General features: G+C 42.1%; 1 protein-coding gene across 3 annotated transcripts in view; it reads right to left on the bottom strand.

The window, feature by feature from the left end:
* Positions 1 to 1,642: 1,642 nt before the first annotated feature.
* The window catches only part of Man2a1 (mannosidase alpha class 2A member 1), a 169,329-nt gene continuing 148,279 nt past the window's right edge, over positions 1,643 to 22,692 (bottom strand). For all 3 annotated transcript variants that reach the window (XM_006991850.4, XM_042259707.2, XM_076549759.1), the window contains 3 exons: positions 18,047 to 18,250; positions 6,035 to 6,145; positions 1,643 to 4,355 (listed from right to left, as the gene is read on the bottom strand). In XM_006991850.4, the coding sequence (XP_006991912.1) occupies positions 4,203 to 4,355; positions 6,035 to 6,145; positions 18,047 to 18,250 (468 nt within the window). In that variant the 3' untranslated portion in view covers positions 1,643 to 4,202. The remainder of the gene's footprint in view (positions 4,356 to 6,034; positions 6,146 to 18,046; positions 18,251 to 22,692) is intronic.

The raw sequence follows: 22,692 nt of genomic DNA, 5'->3' as shown, positions 1-22,692 counted from the left end.
CAGCTCTCTGTAGAGAGTGGAAACGTGTCCCAGTTGGCAGGTTGTACCATGTGTTTCCATGTTTCCCCATTCTGGTCTTTCACAAGTCAGGCCTAAAGTCTTTTCTGCGAAGATCAGATTAACCTTTTACAAATTACCTCATGACTTCTTCTATCAAACCTTTCCTGAAAGTCAAATCAGGTATACTCGCTGCTTTCTCTAAATTTCCTATCTGCATTCGAATTTCCTCAGCAACATGTTCCTACTGTACTTTGCCTGACATCCGAAACGCCAACTCCTATCCAAAACACCCTTACCACCCTGAAGCCATTTCCATAGCTATAAATTCCCATTTTCCACGGGTCCACCCACTCTCCCATGTGGTTCACCAGCTTCAAGTCTGTGTCCTTAATGCAATCATTGGCATATGAAGAAGAGAGCCAATGCCGCTAACATGACACTAACTACAAGACATGTGACATGTGCTACCCACAATGACATAAAGGTGCTCTTTCTACCAGGGGCTCTGCGACGTCTACACACGGGTCTGGGTCGTCTGGTGCTCATCGTGCCAATGAACGGAAAGCCCGAGAATGAGGACAGCAGTAGCAAAGGCAAGGCAAGAGATAAAGGCCAAACCTGGAAAACCTCACACTTGATTTCTGCTGGATTGCGCGCGCACGCGCTGCACGCACGTTCTCCTGAACATCACTGACGGAAGGCAGTTTCCCATTTTAGATGGAGGCAGTTTGTACTGAAGGATTCTTGCTCATTTTGGCCTCAAGGCATTTGTGTTCAGCTTGTGACAGGACAGCCACACTTGCTAATTCCTTCTCTACTGTAGGTTTTGATCCAACCACTCAAAACCAGACTCACTTCAGCTGCTTTCAAATCAACATTTGTAGGATGTGTTATGAACACATATTCACCTAAACCAAAAATTCTTTACCAGGTTTATTAACATTTCTGTAACATGCTGATAATCAAAATTTATGGAGCCAAGGACTTACTTTGTATTACTTCCCAGGTCGATATACTTTTACATATTTGTGTATACATATTATAATTTGCTGAATTTCTTTACTGCATGTCACCTGAAATAAGTCTAAGCTTCCCAGTTAGCATGCACCTGTGCACCTTCAGGCCTCTGTCCTCACCAACTGGAGATTACTGGAGGAAGTCCTCAGCCCCTGCAGCTGTGTGTCAGCCTGGACACAGCAGTGGCAGTATCGGGCATTCCATCTTCCCACCAGCTTTACTTTCTGGATCAATTTACAGGAACCTTCTTAGCTTCATATGCTGGTTTCCCTCCATTTCCTGTTCTGTCCTGCTCTTTCCATGCATAGAATCTGACCAGAGTCTTCCTATCATGTAGCTGGCTAGAGATGGATCCATGGATTCAACAGCTGGACAGGGCTCCAGACTCCAATACAAAGGTCCTCCAAACAGGACGTGAAACTTACTAATATTCATCTGCCACCCGCTCACAGAACCGTTTACTAACTAGAGCTGGACTGAAGAACAATGGTGCCTTCACGAAGGAACAAAGAACAGCCGAACAGCCCCCCCCCCCCCCCCGTCCCCGCTTTGCTCCACCCTTTGTTATAAATGTGTCAATACGTCTATTTACAAACAGGATTAAGAACTGCTCTAGAAGACAGTGCACAGGATAAGATTATATTTTATTAGAGATCTTATATTACATATTCCCAAAAAGTTATAAAAATCTTCCAAGAGAAAAATATCAAAACCTGTTGATTTCAATGAGCAAAATAATCAAAATGAAAGTAAACATTTTCTTCCAGACAAAGGACCGTGAAAACATTTCATCACAGGTACAAAGACACAGGGAGATAATTACGATGTCTTATAACATCTTACAGCATTTTATTTAAAATCAATATTTTTAGAAAAGAAGAACACTGATATTTGAACAATGCACCTAATAAACAAAATTAAAATTTCACGAAGTGAGGAGAGAACAGTAAAGCAACGCCTTGGTCCACTGAACATCTGTGACAATCCGTGTAATAAAATCCAACCAAACAGACCACTGAGGTCACGACGGAAGTGTGGCTGGCTGTTCATGTGTGCCAGAGAAACTGAATTATTTAGTTAATTCTTGACCATAACCCAAAGCAAAAAAAACCCTCTCTTCATTTCCCTGATGCTGTAGTCTGAAAATAACGTTAAAAAGCAGAAACTTGCTGGTTCCGTAGAATTTCTGCTTCACCTGTGAGTAAAGGGCTGGTGGCAGGAGCGCACACCGAGCCAGGGCCCCGACTGGCACAGAGCAGACCCATTTTTATTGCATCAGCTTTCATTTCATCCCGCCAGAATTTCTGCAGTGATGAAGTACCGTCACTTAACCACCGAACACAGTGAACACCCACAGGAAGCTATACCCTTAAGATACAACGAGAATACCGATCCTGTTCCTGGGATTTGCTCCCGGCTATCCTAGCCAATGTCCGCAGAGGTCTACAGAAGGAAAGGTGTTCTGTTGTATTTCAGATGCTTATTCCCCCACAAGTGAGGAAGGGAATGGACATCACATGCTTATTGCATGAAATCATACCCTTGCAGTACTGTTGTCGACTCTGGAATTGTTTCCTTGATGATTTATAGGCAAAGGAGTTCATGAGCAGAACCGAACAGTGAGTGTAGGAGCTGCGTCTAGAGTGAAAATCCAGAGGACTATCAGAATAAATGCTTTTCTCTGTAAGGGTATTGGAATGACAAGAGGTAAATGGAAGTTTGAAGTCAGAGAATACTAAACCAGGTTAAGACACTGAGGAGAATTTTTCAAAAGTGTACATATCCAGAGAGTTCTTTTCTATGCTGACATTAAATACTATTATTATATTAAAGAAACAATGATTTCAAATGAACTGAAAAGTCCTGTGATGGCACATGGGCTAGAATAACACACTGAGGTCACCACACACCAAAGTTTGGAACACAGTCTTTAGTAAAACACAGCACGATGAGCGACACGCAGTGGATTTTAAGACAGTCTCTTTTAAAGCCTTCTCTCTTTAATATGGTTGACTACTGTGAAATGCAAACAGGATTTGGATCTCATGTGTTACAAAATCCTTGCTTCAAGTCGCTGTTTCCTTGGCAGCAGCATATTTTAATTAACAATATTTTTCTTCCTTGTTTTGTTTTCTGACATCTCAGTACATTCAAATAGTCAAAATGTTTAGAGTAACACCACCACAAATTTAATGAAACCGATCAGAATGTGGCCAGCATTATCGAGCAAAAGTTACATAATTTACGTGTTATAGAAAGCACCCAACCCTTGCCCCTGCCTCCCCACCCCCCTCCCCTTCCCACACAGTAATATGGACACCAAAAGGTTTAACAAGACTTATAAAAAAATAAGGCACATTTATTTTTGATATGGTAATTTAAAAATAGAAAACCCCGCCTTGGAACACCTGTATTCAAATGAGCTGTGTAAAAAGACACCTCGTGGTACCGAAAATGGAATTGCTTCTTCTGTTTCAGTGACAATGGACTACATTGCACCCATCCCACGTTGTCAAGTAATGAAAATATGCCTCTTTTTCTACTGGCGAATGACTAAAAAAACCAGTTCTTTTTTTAAATGTACGGGTAGGAAATGGTAGTCGAAAGGTTCATTGGGAAGGAGTATGAAAATCAACGACATTTATCATAAGGGTTGAGGGATTGCACTTTGCCACATATTTTAAACACACACAAAAATTTAAATTTGTAGCAATGATCAATGATTACAACTATTTTGGCCATTAAAAACTATTATCCACCAACTTTTGTTTTCTTTTTTTCTTTTCTTTCTATTTAGGTCAAATGGGTATATTTTATAAAACCAATGATCAGAAACATAAATATTTTTAAGAATCTCTTTACAACCCTCAATTCAAACATAATTAGTTAGCATTTAACCTGAGATACAGTCTGTTGAGGGGTTGTCTTTCAATATTCCTTTTTTGTTGTTGTTGTTACATCAGTTCACACTGGTAGTAGTAGTTTGTGGGACAAACTCAGGAAAAGAAACCTTTTGAAAGCATGGCTTTTTCTTCTTTTCTTATTAGACTAGTTTAAAAAAAAATCACAGAATTCATGTTCTCCCAGTAGCCAGAAGCTAAAGTAATGTGCTTAGTTATTGCACGTAAAAACCAGGAGGGTAACAAAGCCAGAGCTTCTCCACTCCAAACCGAAGGAAGTCGGTTTCACCTCAGGCGGATCCGGAATGTGCTGATTTCCATGGGACTCAAGTTGATCTCACTCACATTCTGGGCACCTGGAGGCCAGTGCATCAAGGACAGGGAGGAAGGGACGAGGCTTTCCACAGCAAACTTGTTGAAAAGTTTGGGGACTGACATCTGAAAAAGCAAGTGACAAGATTTGCATATTCAGACCAACCCTGAGATTTGCATATTCAGATCAACCCTGAGATTTGCATATTCAGATCAACACTGAGTGAAGACTTGTAGCACATCTATAAAATCAATATAAGAAAAGCACAGAAAGGAATACATTTATATGGTGAAGTTCCCTTCTAAGAAAATGAAGGAAGAAGGACATTCCTGAACACATAAACTCTCTGGAGAGACACATGGCTGTGAGCCGTTCCTTTGCATTTCTTTTAGTATTATATGCAGACATTTTCAATATAAGAGAGGACAACTAAGAGCCAACAAGTCCCTACAGTCCCTGAGGGCTTTAAAATCATCAAATACTTTTGGTCAATATTTATCCCTAATAATGGTGATTCTAAACCAGTCTCCATACCCCTTTTCCTAAAGAATTGAAAAATAAGACACAGGTTCATTATAACAATGGCTCAATATATTACTGACCTCAATCTACAGGGACATCAGGAAAATATATTCTTCACCTTGCCAGGTTATCCTAAAGTGTCTCTTGGGATAATATGACTCTATTATCTCTCTTAAGACTAAATACCTCAACACTAGAAGGTTCATTACATATATTCAGATCATCACTAATAGAGTGGACATACACTGGAAAACACACACACACACACACACACGGAGAGTGGGACAACCACAGTCATCCAAGCAAACCCTCTTCTCAGACCTTAGGATGTGTGCTAACTTGTAGCATTGGATCAAGACTGCTTGAGTCTGTTCTGTGGTGTGCCTACGGAGTTAGTTCCGGCAGAGAATTGACTCTGCCAAGCTATGGGCAAGGACCAGGCAGCTGCTTTGTGAGTCACGGCTCACTTAGAGGCAGGAGGCTGGATGTTCATCCTTCCAAGGAGAGGCTGATGAACTGCCCGACGACCAACTTAAGGAGAAAAATCAAGAACAGGCAAGCAGCCAGCAGGGTGCAGACTAATGAGCCATCTGATCTCCACAGTGATGACTCAGACACAAATCTGGATCAATCAGGAGACCCAGACAAACATTTATTTCTCCAAATGAATCAACTGACTTGAGCTCTGCACAGCTGCCTCTGGGCTGTGTTCAATTATTCATTGACCATGATCTTGATGTTTATGCCATAACTTTATTGCTATGCCAATCATCAGTTATTTTGAAATTTGTCCCAGCCTTTGTGGAAAGTGAGTTCTACCTACCATGGCTAAACTACATGGTATGGGAGCATGGGTGGCCTGGATGAATGGAAAATGGGGAGAAGGAGATGTAAGGTGCTTTAGTCTCAAAACAGAAGACCAAAACTTTAGATGGAGCAAGTGTTTTCTGAAGATGAAGAAACTGCAGATGGCTTGCAGGCAGGCGGGAACAAAGGAGTTCTGGGCAAGGAAGGGCTAGATCGTCCTAGCTGCAGCAAGTGAGCATTTCAAAGCACTGCGGGGTCTTGACTAACCAAACACACTCTTTTTTTTTTTTTTTTTTTTTTTTTTTGGTTTTTTCGAGACAGGGTTTCTCTGTGTAGCTTTGCGCCTTTCCTGGAGCTCACTTGGTAGCCCAGGCTGGCCTCGAACTCACAGAGATCCACCTGGCTCTGCCTCCCGAGTGCTGGGATTAAAGGCATGAGCCACCACCGCCGGGCCCAAAACACACTCTTAACTTACCTTTCCCTGAGTAGTAGAACAGGAAAGCCCCGTGCCTCTACTGGAGAACTGGCAATCAAATCCTTTCCTGTGGAGGATCAAGGCTGCCTCATCGGAATAGCCTTTGCCCATCTGAAAATGAGAACACCAGTAGACCACACAAGTGAGTCTTTACAGCACTGTCTGATGTCTGTACATTTACTCGGCAATGAGAGAAGATAAACTCATCTCTTCAAAGGTCCACACTCGATGGGCCCATCCATTTCCATCCCCACTCAAGTTTACCTCCAAGGTTCTGGTTAAAGTAACTTCATGCCTTCACTTCCCCATGACCCCTGAAGGGATAGATTTCTTTTTGCCCACATGCCAATACTGATTTATTAAAGTTTCTTCAAATAAAAAAAATCTAGTTTTTTACATACACATCTATTGAATAAAACATACATAAACTTAGTCCTAGTTTGGTCAAGTGATAATGTAACATCAGCCTTAACATGGGAAAACTCTTCTCTATTAAGTACTACTGTGAGGTGCACTAACATTTTTAATCTTTAATGTGTTGCTTCATTGTTTTTATAGAAGAAGCATTTAAACTGAATTAGTTATGCTATGCCAGCCCACATATATTAATTTGATACATCAATTTAAGTTCAAATTACAGGAATCCTCCTGGGACAAAGAGAAAAACACCAAACATAACCAGTCAGTGACGAGGAGAAACATACATTTTATTTGTTTGTGTATTCATTGCAATAAATTCTCTTGTATCCATCTAAATTGTGATGTCATGTATGATTCAGATTTTGGGGTATTTGAAGTTAGAATCATCTTAATAATTTGTTTTCTAAAGTGCAAAGATGGAGTCTGAAGAGATGACTCAGTGAGAAAAAGCACTTGGTGAACAAGCCTGACGATCTGAGTTCAAATCCCCAGAACCTACATAAAAGGCAGAAGCAAAGTGCAACCATCTCCAATCCCGGCAGTCCCTACCTGAAAATGAGAGATGGAGACGGCATCTCTGGGTGCTCACAGGCCAGTTAGCCCAGCTTTACCCAGCAGCAAAGATACCCTGCCTTAAGCAAGGCAAAAAAGGCAAGAACCAATATTGGCAGGCTTCTAACTTCTACATGTGTACTACAGCCCCTGCACATGCTCACATACACACTCAAATACACACAGTGGGGGGAAAAAGTGTGAAGGCGTTTGTGAGGATACGCGAAATGAATTAAAAATCTTTGGAACTTTTATGACATGTAAGCTCTCAAAGGAGAGATGTCTGTTGCTGGACACCGATTCTGGGACAGACACAGTTTACTTCTCTCTTCTCCAGCCCGAGAGAAAACATGGCCAAGCTCATGGTCATCATCACTAGAGGCCAAGCTCTGTTTCATGTGATGCAGGGTTATCTTTTCTGAACAGCTGCCAGAAAATCTCCATGTGACTTGATGCTAAGGAGCCTGAGCAGTTTAAACTGCCCTCCCCGCTCAGGGTCTAATCTAGGATAACATGCTCTGACACTGGACACTGGTATTATTTTCAGGGGTATTGCAATATTTCAGGGGTATTTTAATTTAAGGAGAGAAAAAGATGTAAAGAACGCTGAATCATCAAGGGGACCATGATATACACAGCAACTCTTAATCTATAGATGATAAAGATGTCTAATAAAACTTCAACAAAATGTTGCATCCCGAAACATATTTCAGAGCATAAAAATAGCACATAGAAAACCCTTCACTAATTATACACAGATCATCATAAGAATAACAATGAGAAATCAATCCTGTACCAACTGTGGCACCTGGGAACAGCAACTTATTTTAAGTGTTAATTTGTCTATAAAATAGAACTAATATTTGCCTACTTCCTGCATGAACTCATCCTGTGGATGACTCGAGCAGGAATTTTGTCTATACTGTCTCACAGAGCCTCAAAGGACAAAATATGCTCGTTGAGAAACAGAAGATGAGTTGCTCAGAACCTAGGTCAGGACTTAGCCACTCTGTGCTCTGCAATTTAGTAGCTGCATTTAGTAAAGCCAGGTTTCCCCATTTCTATAAAATAGAGATAAAATGAAATAACCTAGGAAAGATGTGGTCCAGTGTTTGATATAGGATGCCCTTGGCTATTTGTATTTTTAAAGAAATTCATCAACTTAAATAGATGATTATAAACATTACAAATTAATACAAATGAAATTCACATTTATAAAATTCCCCACTGACATTATAACTTTATAGCTAAAGAAAAAAGAGAACTGTCCAATTTTATATCTACAGTTATATATCAAAGCCCCAAACAGTCTATACGTGGATTCACAGATTAGATGCTTTCTTAACTAAATTCTTCTAGAAGTACTTGTCACTATTAACCTAAAATATGTGGCATTTTTAACTTTCTGGAGCATTCACAAAAAGCCACTTAACCTAGTACCGTAGAAGCTTTTACACACACACACACACACACACACACACACACACACACACACACACACACACAAGAAATCAAATGGAATAACCGAATAGCAGGGGAGAGAATGCCCCAACTAGACATCTTTCACCACCAAGTGAAACTTCCAGTGCCAGGAATGGGTTACATCTAGTTGACTCTTTGGTCAAAGCGGCCCTGTGGAAAACCCCAAACATCACGGGCTACTGCCAAGGCTACTGGTTGCCCTCCACAAACTGAAAGTAAAGCTGTATTGCTGAAGACAATACTTATATATTTCATTGAGCACGAAGAAGTCGAACTTCATTTAAATTCCTATTCATAAATTCATAAAACTACTGTTCTGCTAAAGGACTGTAGCAATAAAATGACTCCTAACAATATTCTGCTGTATTCATAGATCTGTGTCTCATCAGCCATCATCAGAGAAGCTTCCTCTTGCAGTGTATGGGACTAACTCAGACACCCACAACTAGACCATGTTCAGAGTGAGAGTCTTCGGAGTACTCAGTCTGGAGTGGGATGTCTTCATCAAATGCCCCCCTTTAGGGTTCAGGGATTGGGGCTCAAGGATCTGTTCAGGAGAGGAGGAAGGAAGATTCTAAGAGTCTGAGGGGATGGATGACTCCAAGGAAACAGTGTCTTGCAGACACGACAGAACTGACACACACATGACCTCACAGACCACGGCAGCATGCACAGGGCCTGCACAGGTTCAAGTCAGAGGAGGTTCTGGTGCTGAGAGCGGGAAGTTGACAGGAGCTCCAACCTCAACCAAGAAGCTATCTGCAGTTGACAACCACATGCAAAGGAGAAGTCAGTTTTCTCCAATAGAGTCCCATGGGGTATACTACCACACCTCAGGGCAGGCCCATGCCCAGGAGGAGTTGGCCAACTCAAAATGAACTCAATGGTGTTTTTGTAAACTTTAAATGTCATTTTGCTTAGTTTGGGTAAGCTTTGAGACTCCCTCTTGAACTAGCCACTCTGGAGAGGACACGTGTAAATACTGACAAATGACTGACCCAACAAAACCCTCAGCCACAGACAGCAGAGACTTCCGGGATTGTGATCAAGTCACCCTAGTCCCCTGTGATGAGAAAGGGAAGTGACTTGGGCTCCCATCAAAACAAAGAAGCTATGTGCAGTTAACATACTTCAAGACAGGCACCACACGCAGCAGTGGATGCCAAAATAAAACAAACTCAAGGCATTTGTAGACATTTGGTCCCATATTGCTTTGTTTGGGATTTTCTTTTTTCATCTTACTGGTCTTTTGCTTGTATATTATAGCTTCTGATTCAGTGCTTGTATGTGTGTGTGTGTGTGTGTGTGTGTGTGTGTGTGTGTGTCTATTCGTTTTCTAAAGAGAGAGCTGAAGAATGAATAATGGGCGTGGAGTTCTTGAATGAGTGGGGAGGTAGGAGGATCTGGGAGGAGTTGGGGGAAGTTAGAAAGTGTTATCACAATATATTCTATGAAATTTTTTAAATATGATAACCATCAAAAAAACTAGGGAAACTGAATTTAACTTGAATATGTATTCAAGAAAACTTTTATACATTCAAGCAGGTACACTATGTGCTCTAAGAAAGTAAATATATGCTTAATTTAAAAAAAATACACAAATATGTTATTAATATCAGGACCTCAGAGGACAGGGGTGTGGGGAAATATACACCCCATGAAAACTGCACCAAGTTATGCTTGGCAACTGTCTCTGAAATAGGCCAGGTCACATCTGAGGGGTGAATCACTGAGTTCAGGCTGGGTGTTCAACAGTCAAAAATCCATTATAGAAGTCACTTCCTGAGATAAAATCCAACATCCCCAGAGCTAGGCTGTGAGGCTACTCCTGTGACAGGATGCAGTATGGAAAGTTGAACTAGTTTGAAGAGTGAACCCCTCAGACAAGGCTGGGATTAGAGAACGCTGGATCCGAGCGAGGTCTGGTTCCACAAACCAGTCATGATGTTTCGAATAATCATTGAGTTTCAGTAAATGCAGGGAGCTGGGTTAGACTCCTGAAGAGTCCCTCTGATGACCAAAGGCCAACCACTGTGACAGTGACAGTGATTTGACACATGTCGAATACAGGTTGTAGCCAGACAATACATACAATGGTCTTCACTGATGAACTCACTTTATGCCACAATAACCTTTAAGACAGTTAGCAAACATAATGATATAACGCAATATTAGCAAGTCTGTATATGCAGGAAAATGCCCACCACAAAGCATTCTCTCTCAGTCTGAGAGCAAGAATGACCATGACCCTGCTTCAGCACTCTTGGGACCTTACCATTCAATGGCTACCACACTTCTGTAAGAGAAGATAAGAAAGGACAGCAGTGTCTCTCTCTTCTTATTTCTATGCTGAGAGGAAGCACAGGATGAGCCCCAACTGACCAGAGTCTCCAAAAAGAACAAGGGGTACACAGTCTCCTCATAGGGCCTCAAAGGTGCTCACACATTAAGAACAGTTAAATACCCTAAATACGGTGTAGGGAAACTCCTTTACACTGCTCAGATTCTCCAAGAATTTAGACTTTTAGAAACATATTTAGTAACTCACACAACATTCATCTTCATTACATTCTGGCAGTGAGAAACCTTAGAAAATCCCACACTTGACTGCAAGTCCTGAGACAGAAAGTAACCAGTAAAAATTCATTTTTTCGGGACACTCATTAAAATGCCCAGTAACAGTTTTCGGTTTTGATCAACAAGATAAGATAACAGATGTTAAGGGAAGGTGAGCAGTTGTTCTTAGACATGGACAACAAAGGACAATCCACCCCCTCAATTCTCACCTTTTCAGAGGCTAGGGAGATCAATAAAGCACCAATCAATTCTTATAAAAAAGGAAAAACAAAAACCTCAAAGTGTCATGGATGGGGGGGGCAGTAGTATAAACAAGTGAAGATAGAAAGTTTCACATTAAAAGTGGCACTGATTTTGAAAGGATTGGTTAACTTCTTGCAAGAACACAGTTAACCACAAATAAAAATAAATCACACAGGGAACATAAGAGTAATATGTGCAAATTAAGTGAAAATGCCAGAACATAAATAATAATGGAATAAGTTGACAAAATCTGGGCTACACATTATTTTTCAAAGCATTAAAGTTGAATAGCTCCATCTCCAAACTGAATGCTGGACCAACTATCTCTCTGCCTCTCTCTCTGTTCCAAGTTTAATTTGTGGGTTTAGTCTTCAGAACTCTGACTCATGATCTGTCCACCCATGAGAGCTGTGTTGATTTGAATGAGAATGGCCTCTGTGGAGGCCCACAGAGGCTATTTAGTGAGACCTTATTCAGGGTCAGAGAATCTGGGCTTGCTTTACCCAGCAAGGCTGCATAAAGAGATGATTTGGTCATGGGGGTGGTTACCAGATGTTTGGAAAGGTCTACACTTGGCTGTATGCTGATCTTGCAAGGGGGAGGTCTTTTGCCTCTCCCCTTGGCATATTATAAAGAGTCCTTTGGAATAAAGCTCTGGTCAGTGACTGGGTATTGACCCAAGGCCCTCCCGAAGCTATCCTATGTCTCTGTCTTTTTCCTATCTTTCTACCTAATATTTCCTCATTTCTCTCTCCTCCACCCAAGAACCCCTTGAAAGGTGAGAACAGGTCACAGCTGGTCTCCCATGGACTCTCACAGGCCCTTATAGGCTCATGTACTTGAATGTCTGTTCTTCAGTTGGTGGAATTGTTTGGGAAGGATTAGGAAGTGTGTCACTGGGGGTGGCATTGAGGTTTCCAAAGTCCATACCATTCCCAGTAAGCCTTCCATTCTACATCTCCTAATTGTTGTTGCAACAGATAAGGTCTCGGCTATCACTCCAGTACCATTTCTGCCTGTCTGCTGCCATGATGATGATGGACTAACCCTGGGAAACTGCAAGCAAGCCCCCAATTAAAGGCTTTGTTTTTATAAGTTGCCTTATCACAGTATCTTATGATAGCAATGAGGAGTAACTAAGACAGGAGTATTTCAGCATCCTCACCACAAGACTTCCTCTTCCTTAAAGAGTTGACCTTTCCCAGTGACCTGGGTTTTCCTACTTAGTATACTTTGGTGGTATTCACCTTACCCAGGTTTCAAACCTTTAGAGAAGCTTCACTGTGGTGATATTTTAATTGTGCTGAAATATGATTTTATTTGTATGTTAATAAATAGTTTGCCTGGAGATCAGAAGTCATAGTGAGCCAGGAACAGAAGTCAGGCAGTGGTAACCCATGCCCTTAATCCAATCACATGGCAGGCAGAGTCTCTGTGTGTTCAAGGACACAACCAAGTGTGGTGACTTAAGCCTTTAATCTCAGTACCAACCATAGAGACCTGGAGGTCTGTAGAGATAGGCAGTGCCAAGGAAGTCATGTGGCTGGGCTTAGAGCCGATGAGAATAGGCAGAATAGGAAAGCAATAGAAGCGCAGGTTAGTCAGGAAGAAGCTCTCTCATGTGGGAAACTATGGCCTGGTGGTAAGCTGAAGGGTAGTCAGTGGCTCTTCGCTAATTCTCTGATTTCTTCGGCTGTTACCCCTGTATTTGGCTGTGTGTCTTATTTACTAAGACTGCTTAGAATTTCGTCTACACTTCACCTGAAGTGTTTGAGAGTAAAGGGAAGAGAGGATGATCAAGAGAAGACAGTTCAAAGAAGCGAGCATGAAGAGGCGTACTGAGCAAGAAGGTTAACAGCTAAACTCACAGGCAGCTGCAGGGATGAGCCAGCCCACACCACACTCTGTGGCAGGGCTCCTAAGACATCTGCTTGTCATCTCATTACAAGCACAGCACAAAATCACTTTCCAAATACAGAAAGTGCAAGTGTAAATACGCCTATATAAAAACATAAGCTCATCCGCTAATAACAGGATCATTCTTGCAAGTTTGGGACTTTGGGAAACAGAAATGGTAACTCTAAGAAATCAAATAACACCTTCGGAGGCCACAAACAGGACTTGAAATCAGGTCTACCAGGTGGTTTTACATTGATTTAATCTCTATCCTTTATTTTAAATGGTGGTAAATCACTAATTTCTAGTCTCAAAAGGAAAGGCTTTTCTGAATTATTATTGTAAGTAAATCATTATTAAATCTCTCAGCTCTACTCCCTAAAGTTACAGAGCCAGAATCTCTGGGATGTGTACATTCACCAAAGTCTCTGTTTCTACAGGTTCCCATATGTGAGCTCAATTCAGAGAATCTGAGTACTAGTACACTGCACCCCAGAATCACCTCCCCCACCCCGCTTTTCTCACTCTTGTCCTCTTTCCAGCTCTCCCTGGGCCTCTCTCACTGCTCTTTGAACCCATAACTCTTTTATCTATGAGCAGCTAGGATGACCAGACTGAAATTTAGACCTGAATGGCCAAGGATGGAAAGGGGGCAGAAAAGGTGCCCCCACAATTTTACTCCTTATAGGTATCAGGGAGGAAGAGACCACTACTGTTATCAGGCCAAGCAGTCCTTGGAGCTATTAGGAAAATGTTAATTGACATACTGCCAGTGCAAACCTTGGGTCTTGCTTAGAAACCAATATCTATATCAATAGTTCCTTGGGGGGGAATGAGTTGCAATCTCCAAGTGAATCCCACTGTTGTATACTGAATGTTGCCAGCACACAAAGCCAAGAACTCAATTCAGAATATTGAAATCTAGCTTCTGGACTTGCCCATCCAATCCTTTCTGGCCTTACCCTGTCACTTCTTTGGCATCTTGTGGAGTTACAATGGATATATTTTTAGGCAGCAACGTTGTTGAGACAATACTCTCACTGGCTTCACTAAATGATGACCTTTCTTTTTGCAAAGGTTAAGGGCCAAAAAAACAACTCTTTATAGGTTTAAATGGACCAATGAATCTCCTCTGCTCTCAATGACCATTCAAAATACATGCTTGGAGTCCAAAGCTAACATAGGAACTGTCACCAATAGATCCAATAATATTAAAACAGCCTCGCATCTCTAGTCTTGGTTACACGCTGGCATGGTACAATGCCACTGACATTTTAGTCCTTCCTTTTCAAATCTTGACGTTCATTTATTATCTATTCCCTCTGCTCAAAATCTCTACCTGCTCCCCCACATTCACACACTGTAAGCAGCATCAGGACCAACTGTAAGATGAAATGCTAAAAGGTCTTATTAATGAAAATCCCAGAGCCAGATATTGGGGTAAAATCTGAGAGATCAGAAAAGTAGAAAGAAGCCAGCCACATTCTTACCACTTGGAAATCCTCAGCCAAAGAGACCTACTTCCTGCATACTCAAGCCTATATGCCTTTCTGTTCTGCATCTCACTTCCTCTCTCTGTCCAACTACATCACTTCCTCTCTGTCTCTATAGACTTCCAGACCTCTATGGTTAGTGCTGGGATTAAAGGCATGTGTCACCATGCCTAGCTCTGTTCCCCAGTGTGGCCTTGAACTCACAGAGATCCGAATGTATCTCTGCCTCCCGAATGCTAGGATTAAAGGCGTGTGCTATCATTGCCTGACTTCTATGTTTAATACAGTGGCTGGCTTTTTCCTCTGATCCTCAGATAAGCTTTATTAGGGTGCACAATATTTTGGGGGACACAATATATCACCACAACCAACTCCTCTTTACTAAGTGTTTCTGTCTCCCAGAGCCTTTCCAAGCATCATTTTGTTTCTCACAATAAGCTTGAGGCAGGTCTACCTGAAATGGCCCCATTTCACAAACTAAGCCAAGTTAGCCATCTCTTGGGCTACAGGTAGAGAAGGAGGGGTTCACAAGAAGGCGGTGGCTGCAGTAAGTAGGGTGCAGTCTGTACAGAGTCTGGATGCTCAAGGCTATCAACTAATCTTGTAGGAAATGGGATTTTTCGTATGTGTGGTGCTTGGTTGGCCTTAATTGTCAACTTCCTACAGCCTGGAGTCATTGGAGAGGAAGCCCTAGAGTGAGTAGCTGTTTTTATCGGCTTGGTTTGTGGCTATGTCTCAGGGATTCTTTTGTCTTAATTGATATTGAAGGATCTAGTCCACCATTGGCACTACCATTTCCTGGGCAGGTGGTCCAGGGTGATAAAAAACAAAACAACAACAACAACAAAAAAAAACCCAACTAGCTAGATGTGAGACTAGAAGTAAGCCAGCAAGCAGCCTTCTTCCATGGTTCCTGACTCCAGGTTCCTGTCTTGAGTTTCTGCCCTGATTTCCTCAATGATAGATTGGTCCTGATCCTGAAAGTGTGAGCCTAAATGAACCTTTTCCTTCTGTAAGATGCTTTTGGTCACAGTGTTTTTATCACAGCAACAGAGATGCAAACCAGAACAGGAAGTAATTAGAGTTCTATAGTCTTCATAGAAGACAACCAACAAATGACCACAAAGAAGTTACCATTGAAAATCGGCGATATGAAAACCAATGCCAGCCTTGGACTACAGAGGCTATGACCCTACCTTCCACCAAGTGACTCAGGCAACTTGGGCTGTTCCAAGAAAACCACACTTTTAATACAGTTACAGAAGAGGGGTCATTTACAAATGAGGCTGAGGGACAGTGGCCAGAATTCCTCACGGTTAGAAGTCCTTGGGATTCTCAGGTCGCTAACAATCTTTGCATCTACACCAAGAAGTGGAGCCTGAGCCCTGGGGTCTTCTGTGCCCTCTATTCTTCTGTTCCCTTTCAGCTTGTGAATTAGTGCCACGCTATTTCAAAGAGGCTACCTACCCTCGGCTGTTCTCTCCATGGGCCACTCTGGTCTTTATGGGTCAAAAACCAAAACACTCATAAAAGACCAAGATAAAATGCTAGAGCGGTGGTTCTCAGCCTTCCTAATGCTGTGACCCTTTAATAAAGTTCCTCATGTTGTGGTGACCCCCAACCATAACATTATTTTCATTACTACTTCATAACTGTAATTTTGCTCCTGTTATGAATCATATTGTAAATATTTTTGGACACAGAGGTTTGCCAAAGGTGTTGTGACCCACAGGTTGAGAACCACTGTGCTTAAACAGCCTCACAATTCACTTGTTCAACAGAAGGTCTCATCCCATGTCCAGAACAAGAGCAAAGCTCCCATATTCTGGCCACAGGTGTCCCTCATAGCTTCCATACTTGCTCTGAATTCTGCCAAGATCATTTTCTCATTGTCCCTTATAACCCTCCCTCCAGACTTCTACCCCAATTCTCATCTTCTCTGTGGGGACTTCTCTACCCACCCCAAGCAAACTGGCGTCACCATCTCTGAACTGCTCTTGGCCCTCCTCCCCGCCCCCCCCTTACCACTCATCACCACTCAGTATAGGTTTCCTGTTAGTTCTCTTCTGGAATCTTCTACTAGAAAGGACCGAGGAGCCGAGGCGGTCAGTTTTCTTTGCCGACAGCTGTAAGCTCGGTGCTTAGCTAGCACCTACAGGCATAAGACAAATCCTGCATGCTTACCTCACAGGACGAAACAAGTGTTGCAACACAAACTCATACAGTTATGGCAGCAGCACCTGCTTGCCTTATTACAAGTCACACCGCTTCCTTCACAGCCTGGCCTAAGTTCCTCATCCTGGGCATGAAGTCTGTAATGCCCCAGACATCTACAATGTAGACATTCCTACTTCCTTGCTCTACTCAGCATGCTCTCTTTATTCTTAAATCCACCTCTCATCTTCGGTTGAGTTCCTGCCTTTTTTGCTGCTGAAGCCATTTACTGTGAGATATTTCCCACACAATCCCTGTCACTTACTACATCCAGCTGTGCACCTACTCACAACATCAAAACAGCTGCATCATACATAAGAAGGACGGCAAATGTCAAATCTGTACTTATCCCAGATGGACATAAATACAAACCAAAACACACCAGCAGTTAAACTGGATGCCTAATAAATCCCTCCCATGCTCGCTTTCAAGCATCCTCAAAGTTGGCTCTCCACACAAGTTGCAATGTTTTCAAACAAGAGATATGAAGAACAAAGCATCTATTGTAGAAATGATTAAGCACTACATTTAGCATTCCTCTAACTTTGAGAAACACTGGCTAACAAACAGGAGTAAATGAAACAAGTGACTGGAACTGATGAGCCTGGCCCTGTCCCCTCCTTATGAGATCCAAGGCCAGCATTAGCTTCCATGTATGGAAGAAGGTGCAAACGCTGACCTGCTCACCACACAGGACTGCCCCCCCAAGAGGTAAATAAATCAATACTGGAATATCCTCTAAACTAGAGCAACCGTCAAATGAACAGCACAGTGGCTAACAGGGGAAGTCCTTGTAATTATTCCACAGAGCACGGGGAAGCTTACTACGTGTTATTTTAAGATTTTTATTTATCTCTGTGTGTTTTTGCTCTGAGTGTGTGTGTGTGTGTGTGTGTGTGTGTGTGTGTGTGTGTTCACCCTAAGCCCAGTAGAGCGGAGTGTCCTCTGAAGCTGAGTTACAGGCAGTTGTAAGCCTCACAACCCAGGTGCTGGGAACTGAACTCAGGTCTCCTGGAAGCTCATGAGAGATGAGCAATTGCCCCAAAGCGTCCTCAACTTCCTCCTCCCTCCTTACCCCTTGAAGTAAGTTCAGAGTGAAAGAAACGGTTCTCTGCAGACATCTGCTGGAGTTTACCTTTGTCTGTATTGTGCGTAGGTTAACCAGATGGATGTCACAAGGCAAAGATGACTGAAGCAGCGCCAGTTCACTCAGCAGTTCAACAGCAGGGGAGGAGAGCTTGGCGTTGACTATCATGGGGAGGAACGGATGGTTGAGGAAGGACGAAGTCATGTGGCTGAGGAGGGAAGGATAACTGACTGGACTCTTCTTGTCTTCTTCCTAGAAGAAAAACCAAATGCCAAAACAAGTTGGTTGTGTTAGCACATGTCTATAATCCCAGCACTGGGAAATAGAAAACAGCAGCCTTGGCTAAATAGTGAGTTAGAAGCCAGCCTGGGCAACATGAGACCCTTTCTTAAAAAATACATATAAACAAAATAAAATTCTCAAAAGAATCTGATGTTTTCAGGGCATTAAAAACACTGGGGACATATGTAGACCATCTGTGACCTTTGAATTTGGCAAGTTACCACCAACTTCTTCTTTTTATTTTATTTTAAAACAGCAACTATTCTGCATGTTATTACATAGTTACTGTACATTTACACAGTACCCTTTTACTCAGTACAGTTTAAAAATACTTTCATTCTTTGCTAGGATGTATCTATACTTATTAGGCAACATTTCTATATGTCCAACATCAATTAAGTCTACCGTGGTTAGGGACATACATAAGCAAGACGACATAAAAAAATGAAAACTCAGTGCCTAGGTAGACCCTTAGCTAATAATGCCCAAGGAGTAAAAACAGGCATGGGAAGAATGGAGAGGAGAAAATGATTTAAGAAGGGTTCTTTGATCACCAGCTACATTTTATGCAAGTTTAATTTTTTATTAATGACTGATATCTTCAGGTTTTGCATCTTTTTGTGTGATACAGGACTCAAAGATTTGGCTACCTATCTGTAAGAAAAGACTGGATTCATAAAGATCTGGAGCTTAGAATTCAGAATGTCAGAATAGCATTGGACAGAAGGGTGCTAGCAAAAGGCGACAGTAGATGTCATTACAATTCAGACCATGGAGAGGAAAATACTTAATGGCATCAGAGGAACATTGCAGTATTAAAATGCTAGAAAAAATTAGTTCAGAAAGAATTGTATTAAAATGTATCAATTTCCCATTCTTTTTAAAATAAAGATTAAATAAAGCACATAAAATAATGTTCTCCAACAATAGTGCCATTTAATGCAGCTTGTAGAATAGCATGACTCAAAAGGGAACATTCTCGACAAGGCACTTAAATGGACTCCCAGAGCAAATGACTTCATAATCTTGGTCAGGATTGCTGACAAAATCATTCCTGAGTAATGGAAGATGAAAGATTCCAGCAGAAAGGTAAACAGGGCCTTCTTGGATTCAAGAGGGATGCGTTCAGGAAGCACTCTATGGCTTTGTGCTGTATTGGGGGAATCCTAGACACTGACATTCAGTGACAGATGAGGTACTTCACTGATGAATCACCTACTGAAAATGCTCTGCAGGCACACCAATCCTCCAAGCCAGATCAGTTCCCCTGACCCTGGTGCTTTCCTTCTTGGGGGGCCTTTACTCATGAGTCCTAGCCCACATCGACAGAATCAAGAGCTCCAAGTATAAGGCCTTGGCAGTATAGATCTGAGAAGGTAAACTATAAAGCTGTAGGTAAAACTCAAGGATTGAACCACAGGCTGCTCTGTGGATCTGAGCTAAGAACGGCACCACAGTCTCTTCCATGAAATCAACAAGGGTCAGAGTCAAAGATGTCTGACAAAATCTTGTAAAAGGAAACAGTGTTTTAAATGCAACAAGTCACAGAATTAAAGAACTGGCAGTTTGATTGTTCTCAGCACGACAAGTGAGTTAAGAGAAGGGTGTGGTTAGTTTTCTCCATAAAAGCACAATGAACAAATAACAGTGTTGGCCAGTAAGCAAAGTCTCAGCCAGGGTCCCCCATACATTTTGACAGTAACAAGGGGCTCAACAGGACACTTACAGATGAACCGCACACTCATTTTTAACCCCCTAGAAACGCAATCTTCTAAATTCCGAGTCTTGGGAGAAGCCCAGATTTCTAACACATATCTGCTGGAGAAGTGTCACCTGCTTGATTAAGTGGCGAGTGGTTCTGTCAGCCCTTCAGTTACTAGACCACTACTAAAAGCATTGTTTGGTTTCTTGTTGTTTGGAAGGTTTTGGATTACGGGAGTCCAGCCTTCTTTGGGCAGTCTGACATGAACGAGTTTCCAGCTTATGCTGATCCAACCATATGGAGCTGAAACCTTCTTGGTTGTGCTGGTCTTTGATCAGCAGCTGGACTTCCTGCGCTGTTCTCTGTCCTTTATCAGGCTCACTGGAGTTATCGGACCTGCAAGCATCAAAGGCTTCCACTTCGCTTAGTCAATTACGTGTAAGGAAGAGGTCTTCAGTAATTTGTTTGTTTGTTTGGGGGGGCTGTGCTGGAGATGGAACCCAGGGTCTGGTGCACATGATGCAAATTCCCTATCACTGAATGGCAGCCCAGCCTATCATCACGGGAGAAAGCTATCCTTGCTAACGCAATTTGACCTGACACATGGTAGGACCCTAATAAATGTGTGTGGTAGTAAATCTATGTATTTAATAAGCCATGTTTTTGTGGTCTACATGGCATTAAAAAGGTTTGTAAAAAGCTACCTCTTTAGAAATTCAGATTTAAAAGCCAACCATGGTGGGCAAGGTGGTGTGGACTTTTAAATCCCATCACTCTGGAAACAGAGACAGGTGGATCTCTGTGTGTTTGGGGCCAGCCTGGTCTATACAGAGTTCAGCCTGCCAAGACTATATAGTGAGACGCTGACTCAAAAAAACAGTAACAACAAAAAACACACAAAAGGTACCCCTAAACCTCCCTAACAGATATTTGAGTTTTGAGCAAGAAACCAGAATTTTGAGTTACGCAGGACCAGCAGTCCCACATAGACACCATCAGCTGGAACTGACAGGGAATGCTCAAGTTTACCAGAACATTCTAGTTCCCACTAACACAAACATTTGCTCTTAAATCTGATAAGCTCTTCATGCTAGGTTTTCCTTATATGAGAAGAACTGGCATCCAAGGCACATCAACAGGACTGCAACACCTGCATGGCTTCTATATCACCAACGGTCCTTTTCTATTGCAGCCCTTGCCAGAAAGAAGGAGGGGCATCAAAAAAAATCAACAAAATCAAATCTCCAAGAGGTGAACGGCAGAAACAATTTCCCAGTTCCACTGGCCATCAGCAGGGACGATGTCTCCATTGGTGCCCCAGATCTGTGTCTCCACTGCCTCTGCAGGAGAGCCAGAGAGCAGGACCCACCGCTCTCAGCCTGCCCAGTGTCTCCACAAGTCTGAAGAGTTCACCTTCGACTGCTCTCTTTCTTTCTTTTTTTTCTTTTATTTTACAATACTATTCAGTTCTACATAACAGCCACAGATTCCCTTGTTCTCCCCCTTCCTGCCCCCTCCCCCTCCCCCCAGCCCACCCCCCATTCCCATCTCCTCCAGATCAAGGTCTCCCCCGAGGACTGAGATTGACCTGATAGACTCAGTCCAGGCAGGTCCAGTCCCCTCCTCCCAGATTGAGCCAAACGTCCCTGCATAAGTCCCAGGTTTCAAACAGCCAACTCATGCAATGAGCACAGGACCTGGTACCACTGCCTAGTTGCCTCCCAAACAGATCAAGCCAATCAACTGTCTCACCTACTCAAAGGGCCTGATCCAGTTGGGGGCTCCTCAGCCTTTGGTTCATAGTTCATGTGTTTCCATTCGTTTGGCTATTTGTCCCTGTGCTTTATCCAACCTTGGTCTCAACAATTCTCGCTCATATAAACCCTCCTCTTTCTCACTAATTAGACTCCTGGCACTCCACCCGGGGCCTAGCTGTGGATCTCTGCATCCAGATTCCTCAGTTGTTGGATGGGATTTCTGGCACAACTATTAGGGTGTTTGGCCATCCCATCACCAGAATAGGTCAGTCCCAACTGTCTCTCAACATCGATACTTTGAACATTAGAACGGTTGAAATTAAAAACACTCTAGAAAAGTTAAACCATGGGCCACACACCATTTCTTGATCCAGTGTCTTTTAAATCAATTTCACTACAAATTAAAATGTCTAGTTTATTCTCTAGTTCATTTTTTATTTAAAAGCTATGGATTCAAGCCCTAGAATCTATAGTTAAGTAAAAGCAAAATTTCACTAACATGGGATTATAGAAATATTGGATCAAATTTAAATCAATTGCTATCCAAGGAGTTTTGAATGGAATCAACAAATTGTATAACTTTAAGTGAGAGGGTCTAAATGAAATTCTTTATTGCTATAGTAACAGAAATTGTATATGTTAGTGTCGACATGGAGAGAAGAAACCAACACAGGTTTCTCTCTTTAAACTGAGCTGATACAAATTTTAATATCTAAAAAAAATATTAATTATTTTTTCCTAATTTCATTCTAAATACTATGGAATTGCTTATTTTAAATCGTCTGCTTTCATCCCATCAATCTATTTGTCTATTTGTAGACACAAACTGTCTACATGGGCAAAGAGGCCCCATGATGCCTGAAGACAAGGCGGACACGTTCCAAGAGTCTAGAAGGAGGACAACTATGAGGTGTGCTCAATTCCAACACAGCACACCAGGCTCCGCAACCTCA

Source organism: Peromyscus maniculatus, chromosome 13 (genome assembly GCF_049852395.1).
Source record: "Peromyscus maniculatus bairdii isolate BWxNUB_F1_BW_parent chromosome 13, HU_Pman_BW_mat_3.1, whole genome shotgun sequence".
In the NCBI taxonomy this organism is placed as follows: Eukaryota; Metazoa; Chordata; class Mammalia; order Rodentia; family Cricetidae; genus Peromyscus; species Peromyscus maniculatus.
This window is presented reverse-complemented; position numbering and strand designations above follow the sequence as displayed.